The following is a 7,751-nucleotide window of genomic DNA, read 5'->3' as shown; positions in this document are numbered from 1 at the left end:
AAGCACCCAAGACATGTAGCTTTTGCCCGATATATCCAGGGCTACAAATTCAAGTTTAGAAAGATTTGACATTATTTAGAAAAAGAAAGTTCGTACCTCTGATACTTTCAAAGTATTTGCTCGAGATGGCAGAGTCTCGTGCTGATAACGTGTTATAAAATAAAGACTATAAAGTAAAGACAAGTATATAGAGAAACTGATATATTATTCAAATTTCAAACTTATGTACATAATGAACTGAAATCTCCTCTATTTATAGAAGAAAGCAAGCTGTTGTGTAAGCTGCTTCTGCAAGCTACTGTGTAAGCTGCTATTGTACCAGATATAAATAATCCTCTATTGGGGGTAATGTTCATCCATAACGGAGTACCGAAAGGATAAACTCATTATACTAGATATAGATAATCTTCTACTGGGGGTAATGTTTATCCATAATAGAGTACCGAAAGGATAAGCTCATTATACCAGATATAGATAATCTTCTACTGGGGTAATGTTTATCCATAATGGGGTACCGAAAGGATAAGCTCATTGTACTAGATATAGATAATCTTCTACCGGATATGATATTTATCCATAACGGGGTACTGAAAGGATAAGCTCATTGTACCATATATAGATAATCTTCTACTGGGGGTGATGTTTATCCATAATAGGGTACCGAAAGGATAAACTTCTTCACGAGACTTATTTCCAATAGAGTACTAAATAGATAAACATATTCACGACGGAGTCTCATATAGATAAACTTTTTCAGAAAATTTATTTACAACTGAGTAATAAATGAATATCCATAATATAATATATTTATAACACAACTAAAAATGTTTAGATTTTATAAGCCCATTCCCGTTTAACGACAAACAGTTTAGAATGGGCTGGTCAGGGCTCTTATGACCCGACCTGTTCGAGTCACACTATCCAAATTTCACATCCTCATCAAAAGTCTTCTCCTTGCAAGCTTCCATTGGAAGAGATAAAAAGCATAAAAAATTCGAAAAAAGAAAAATAATGGCCACCTACTTACAGTTGCCCATGGCGTCCTCAGTACCATGTACTTCAACATCATCGTCTCCGCTAAAACGGCGTAGTTTTAGCGTTCTCTGTGCAGCCAATAGCAATAGCAGTACAAAGATTCCGATGCCTCCGCTGAACCCTAAGGACCCATTTCTCAATAAGCTTGCATCTGTTGCTGCAAATAATCCAGAAGCACTCTTCACTCGGCCTCAAAATTCTGATATGCCGCCTTTTTTGGATATTTACGACTCCCCTAAGCTCATGGCTACTCCTGCTCAGGTATATAATTTTCTTCTCTTCTGTTTTAGTGTCATTAATTATATGTAAAACAGTTAATCAGGTTTCTTTAAGCCTTTGTTGTTGAACTTGTATTATTTTCTGATTGGTTTTGTTTTCTCTGTGTGTATTTTGCTATTTGAATTAGGTGGAGAGATCAGTATCATACAATGAGCACAGACCGAGGAGACCTCCACCAGACTTACCCTCACTGTTGCTCCATGGTAGAATAGTTTATATTGGCATGCCGGTATGTCATCTTCTTAGACATAAGATCTTTTCATAGTTACCTTGTGCTTATTAGTGTCTTCTGCAACGTTTTGGCATAAGTAGGTATTTGAAAAAAAAGGCTAACATCAGCGACGTGGTTAGTGAAGATTCATATGGCCGACCCCAACTTGTTTGGGTTTGACAAGCAGTTGTTGTTGTGTTTGTTTTGTTGAAGAGAAACATATTCCTGCATTCTTGTAACTATTCTCAAGAAGACTAAAGAAAAGGTCACTGGACCCTTATAGTTATACTAAAAAATTTAAATTTATCAAAAGTTAATTTTATCTCACCTTGAGGATAATACCAAGGTCCCCCGTCTATATATGCACTATATTTTTTCACAATTATCATCATAGGTTCATTGTTATAAGTCCTGGTGACAAGGATGATCATGATTATTGGGTTTCCATCAGACAGTGTGGTAAAAGAAAAAATGAACCATGTAAAAAATCATTTATTGCTATTTGCACAAGGCAACATGCCAAAGTATGTTTCGATTATATCATGCCAATGTATGTGTCTTTGCTAGTGTTACTTGGCTTGGAGGTACCAGCTTTATTTGGTGTGTCGAATTGTTTGTAGTAGGCTGACTACCTAAGGTCTACGTGCCTCTGTTAGCAGCTAAACTTTCTAAAATGGAGAAGTCGAAAGTTGTTCTTCAGTTTTGTCAGGCTTCATATTTAATTTATTCAATTAAGAGCTGAACACTGTGATACCTACTTGTTTTGATTATTTGGAGTTTCCATCTGATGTACTACTTTTAGTTTTGCCAAAGTTTGGGCCTGCTGGGATATATTTTGTGGTGCTTTGGTAATAGAATTTGCAAACAGAAATATATTGACATTCACGTTCCTTAATATTTAGTCTAGTTTGCAGCAACTTGTCTTTGCAATTTATTATTGCAGTCCGGTAGACGTTCACTGTATTCTTTAAATTTTGCACTAGCACAAATTAATCATGGTTTCTTTCCAGTTGGTGCCAGCAGTCACAGAGTTAGTTGTTGCAGAGTTGATGTACCTACAGTGGATGGATCCTAAAGAGCCAATTTATCTATACATAAATTCTACTGGGACTACCCGTGATGATGGTGAAACAGTGCGTTTCCTTTTTGGGTCATGTTTAATACCCCCCTCACCCCCCCCCCCCTGTCTTTATGTCTCTCCTTTGTGGCAATGGTGCTAGGTAATGCAGTAAAAGCAGTGTGTGTTTTATTTGATTATTTTCCTAGTCGCTGTTACTGCATATTCCGTTTAGATCTTGATATGATAAGGTGGTTATACGTACACTTTGACCAACTTTGAGCTATCAAATGTGCTTTTCTCTAATTTCCTGGACGACACTTGATGATTTAATGATGTTTCATAACATTTTACAAGGTTATAACGATTGACTCATGGCTTTCCCATTCTTAGGTTAAGGTCGACAATATGAAAGAAACACCTTCTTATGATGTCGGGATATAACATGCTGTAATTCACTAATGTGTTACCACAAGGACGGGAGTTTTGACTTACTCAAAGTTTGTGCCTCACGCTTTATGTTGTCGTTTGTTGATCACTACTTCAAAGTTGTCCTATAAAACAGAAAATGAGCAGGGAGTGCCTTCATTACATGAGGCAAAAAAAATTGGTCACAATTTATAAGGATGGTCCACAATTATGAACTCTTATTGAAGGAAAAATAAATATGGAATGGAGTAAAGTTAGCCTATACCCATTCTTTATAGTCACCTGGCCTCAATCTGGTATATTTATTCTGGATGAACAACTTACACGAAATATAGGTGGCTTTCTTTTAATATGTTTTGTGTAAATAGGAATGGATAATTGTTTCTCTATTTCTGAGAGGTTTCAAAATTGCAACCGTGATGGACGGGAACATGTAGTTACATGTAGTTCACGTGGTTGGGATGGTCAGTAAACATAAAGAAATTAATAATTTGCCATTTTCAATATTTATTGCTCTTCTGTCCGTGGGATGTTAAACTTAGTAGCTTTATTGCACGATTGATGACGACTTCTCACTCTAAATTTCATGTTTGCTTGGTCTGTGTGCTTGATGGTTGTAGGGTATTGGGTTGATATTGTGCTCTAATTAACTGATCTTGGGATATTTTTATCAATATAGGTTGGTATGGAAACAGAAGGTTTTGCAATTTATGATGCCATGATGCAATTAAAAAACGAGGTAAGCTTCTCATGAATTACTCAACTCCTCTATGCACCAGCAACTAGTTCTTGCTATGATGTATCCATTTAAATTAGCATGAGAACCTAGAATTGTTTCTTATCTAGGCATTCTTTTCTTTAGTCAAATTTACTAGACAAGTAGAAGGCAACATTGGCTTATTGACATCTGATTTTCTTGAAAAATAAGTTGGTTTTCTTTTTTGCCTTGCATCATCATTCATATGGTTTGCGCTTGAAATTTGTCTGGCAAAGAATTATATTTTCTTGTTATTTGTATGATATTCCTGTATCTGCATGAGAGTTTGGCTTCGTTCAAAGTCAGTTACAGTATTTGTGTCGAACTTAATTGGGACAATGTTCGTTTAGTTAGTTGTTTTTCCTTAATCTCTAGGCGTCTATTATTGAGAGGAAGTACATTGATATTTGAATTTCATGTTCTACTTAAAGCATATTTCAATCTGTTCCATTTATGATTTTGTTGGCATATGTCAAGTTGTTAATTTCCTGTGCAGATACACACTGTCGCAGTTGGTGCTGCCATCGGTCAGGCGTGTCTCTTGCTTGCAGCTGGTAGTAAAGGCAAAAGGTTTATGATGCCACATGCCAAAGGTATCAAGTTTTCTTGTTCTTTGTTTACAATTTTGACAACATGTGGTGACAAGTTTTCTTGTTCTTTGTTTACAATTTTGACAATATGGTTTTTCTTTCCTTTTTATTTTTAACCTTTTTAATGATTTCTGATATTTGGCTGATGTTCTGTTCCAGCCATGATTCAACAGCCTCGCGTGCCGTCATCTGGATTAATGCCGGCCAGCGATGTTTTCATCCGAGCAAAGGAGGTTAGTGGGATGTCCTCTTTTAGTATCTTTCATTTAAGCTACAAACAGATCTGCCTTCAGGGTAGTGATTTTTAGAGTGTTTAATTTTATTGTAGTACGATGGTTGTCGATTAAATTTTTGATCAATAAATTATTTAGTTTTATAATTTTGTTTTTTATTTAAAATTTAGTTGAATTGTTTCGCCTTCCCTTCTGTTTAGCACAACTAAGTAAACCTCCTCCTAGGGAAAAATATCATTGTATAAAGACAATCACTACAGGATGGACATTTTTCAAAATAAATCAATTTAAAACTCTTCATTGAAAAATTCCATCCTAAAACTGAATTATCCCTGGATGAACTCATCCCGAGCTCTCGTTTTTAGGCATTAGCTCTTTGTGAACCTGAATAAGTTCTAATGGGATTAATCTGCTGACTAATTCTTTTGCAGGTAATCATAAACAGAGACACCCTTGTCAAGCTTTTGGCAAAACACACTGAAAATGTGAGTAGGGACCATTTCTTACCTGTTGTCCATTTGTAATTCAGCAGAAGCCATAATAGCATCTGTTGTATCTTACCAGTCTGAAGAAACTGTTGCCAATGTGATGAGAAGACCATTTTACATGGATGCTACCAGAGCAAGAGAATTTGGCGTCATTGATAAGGTAAATAATTTATCATGTCAACTATGTCATATCTTAAATGTCTTGTGAAGTTATTCAGGGTTAATAAATATCTCTCCATTCAATTTGTTCTTACCTTAAGGTTTAACAGGTGCTTTTCTAAGTAACGCCTGTTGTTGGATTTCAGATTCTTTGGCGTGGGCAAGAGCAGATCATGGCAGATGTTTCTGCACCAGAGCAGTGGGACAAGAATGCAGGGATCAAAGTTGCTGATGCTATTTAGCTTCTTCCTAGATATAATGCAATGGTAATATCTCTATTTGACTTTTCTATAGGTAAATGGAAGTTAATATAACACATAAAAAAGTAGGTCTATATAAACTAGGACTCTAGGGCGGGAGTGCTTTCTCACGTTGGTAGGTTTTCCAATGTTGGGCTCTTATCTTATGCTATCCATGCTCTGGTGTCCAGCCTTGGTGTGCGCAGGGTGTTAAAAATTCCCATATTGTTTGAGAGTGTGAGTTAGGCAAGTTGCTTTATATAGTTTTGGGCACTTCTTACCTATCAATTTTGATTCTTATAGTATCAGAGTCTTTACGATCTCGGTAAAGATTTAAGCAGCTTCTGCTACCGGTGGGCAACGTGCCCAGCTGTTATTTTTGGTCTTAATTTCTTTTCGGCATCCAACCCCGCCCCTCTCCGGCAGCCGACCTTCCTCTCATTAATCGGCGGCACTCTTCTTTTCAATGATTGTTCTACCTTATTTTTTTTCTGGCAACCGACCTCCTCTCTTAGCTATTGGCACCTTTTCATCTGTTCGATAACTGTATTAGCGTTGTGCTCTGTGTGGACCGACGCTACTCTAAATTTTGCATATCTTGTCATTGTCTTGCCACCTTCAAATTACATTAATGGAGTCAGAGATTTTGCAAAACCATACCTTTTTCTAGTGACTCCGAATAAACTGATTTCCATGTGTACTACAAAAATCACTTTCTGTCATTGTGCAGTTGCCAACGACAAGCCTGACACATCAGAGCAAAGAATTCCAGTACGACTTTTCCTTTTGATGATTGGCATAATCCCAACGAAAGTCAAGCTGATTTTCCCACTCTTGAGTTTGAAAGGGTGTGTTGAATGTCAAGAGAAGTTATACTATTTAGATGCATTGAACTCAAATAAAGAACATACTATAAATATTCTATAGGATACTTTAGGACATCCTCTGTTTAGGTATCGAATAACTTCTTACCTTTAATTATAAAGATGATTACCTACTGTTATTCGTAGCACAAAATCCTATTAAGGAGCTTCAGTTAATCGACTAATTTCACTAAGTAGTTTTTCTTCTCTTATTCGCTGTTTTCACAATCCGGATGTTGACGCTCACATGTTCTTTTCTCCAAAGAGAAACAGTTGACCATACACGAATGTTATTGACATTCTTATCCTCTATGGAGTACATTGTATTATTGTATGAGGGGCTCATGGAATCATTTAGTTCTTTAATTTTTGAGTGACTATGTTTTGGAGAAACAGTTATCCTATTAAGCTGTTTTAGAGACTTTATTAGCAGCTATCCTATTAAGCTTCTAGCTATTCATTGGCAGGGATACTGACAGAAGTGTTTCAACCATCAAGGGGTGAAGTTCCAGTTCATTTCACAGGAAAAGAGTTACCGAATGAGAATTTTCTGGTTTGAGCAAGTCCTGAAACGGACGCACTTGCTGTAGCTCTTGAAGATTATACAGTGTCATGATTGGATACTTCTTATAGCAACCAAGAATAGGTGTTTAGCTTGGATAAAAGCCTTGTATAAAATTGTCGTTGATGTATTCCACATTTTGTGAGTTACACAATCATTAGATAGCATTTTTATGAGGGATGGCTATCCTCTCGATTCTATAACGTTTCGATTTATAATAACTACTAGTACTATAAATTGATGGATTCACCATACTTTGGCATCTATGGTATAATGGTAATGGCAGCAACTTTGATTGGATGTTTTACTTCAAAACAAAATCGTCCCACAATGTAAGAGTGGACTTGTTGGTATACAGACTCGCAGTATAACGCGAAAGCAATGGGTCGGTTAAAGAAGCCAGGAAGACCAGATCAACTCAAGAAAACGGAAGCATGAATAATATCTCAAAACCAGCATGAACTCATTAAATGTACAGTATTTATTTTTAAGGGGTTCCCATAACAATAATTATTATTACTACTACTTAATAAGTGGGAATAGCAAACGCCTCAAGGTCAACATGCCTGCTTCATCTATGGGTATTTAAGTCATTTGACATACAATTGGACAATATGATTGGTCAATAAAGAATTAATCTTACTGTAGCCGCTTCAGAAATAGTTTTGTGTTTGGACTATTTTACCCTTCTGCTTTGGACTCGGTTACGCCAGTTTTTTTCTTTACATGTCGTCATGCTTTTGCTTAGCGTCAAAAGCTAATTTACCATCTAAATGCCAAGTGGCACGTCATTAATTGGATGAGCTTTCCAATTTTAAGCAGAATACATAGACAGCCCCTTAAATGGCC

At 36.4% G+C, this 7,751-nt stretch overlaps 1 protein-coding gene across 1 annotated transcript; it reads left to right on the top strand.

Annotated features, from left to right (window-relative positions):
* Positions 1-865: 865 nt before the first annotated feature.
* On the top strand, positions 866-7,164 carry LOC107808620 (ATP-dependent Clp protease proteolytic subunit-related protein 3, chloroplastic). The gene is made up of 10 exons (XM_075238518.1): positions 866-1,296; positions 1,442-1,543; positions 2,536-2,658; positions 3,691-3,750; positions 4,265-4,361; positions 4,518-4,591; positions 5,023-5,076; positions 5,156-5,239; positions 5,385-5,504; positions 6,808-7,164. Exons 1-9 carry the CDS (start codon positions 1,012-1,014, stop codon positions 5,478-5,480), a joined length of 975 nt encoding a protein of 324 aa, XP_075094619.1. The 5' UTR covers positions 866-1,011; the 3' UTR covers positions 5,481-5,504; positions 6,808-7,164.
* Positions 7,165-7,751: the final 587 nt, after the last annotated feature.

This window comes from Nicotiana tabacum, chromosome 19 (genome assembly GCF_000715075.1).
Source record: "Nicotiana tabacum cultivar K326 chromosome 19, ASM71507v2, whole genome shotgun sequence".
Taxonomy (NCBI): Eukaryota; Viridiplantae; Streptophyta; class Magnoliopsida; order Solanales; family Solanaceae; genus Nicotiana; species Nicotiana tabacum.
This window is presented reverse-complemented; position numbering and strand designations above follow the sequence as displayed.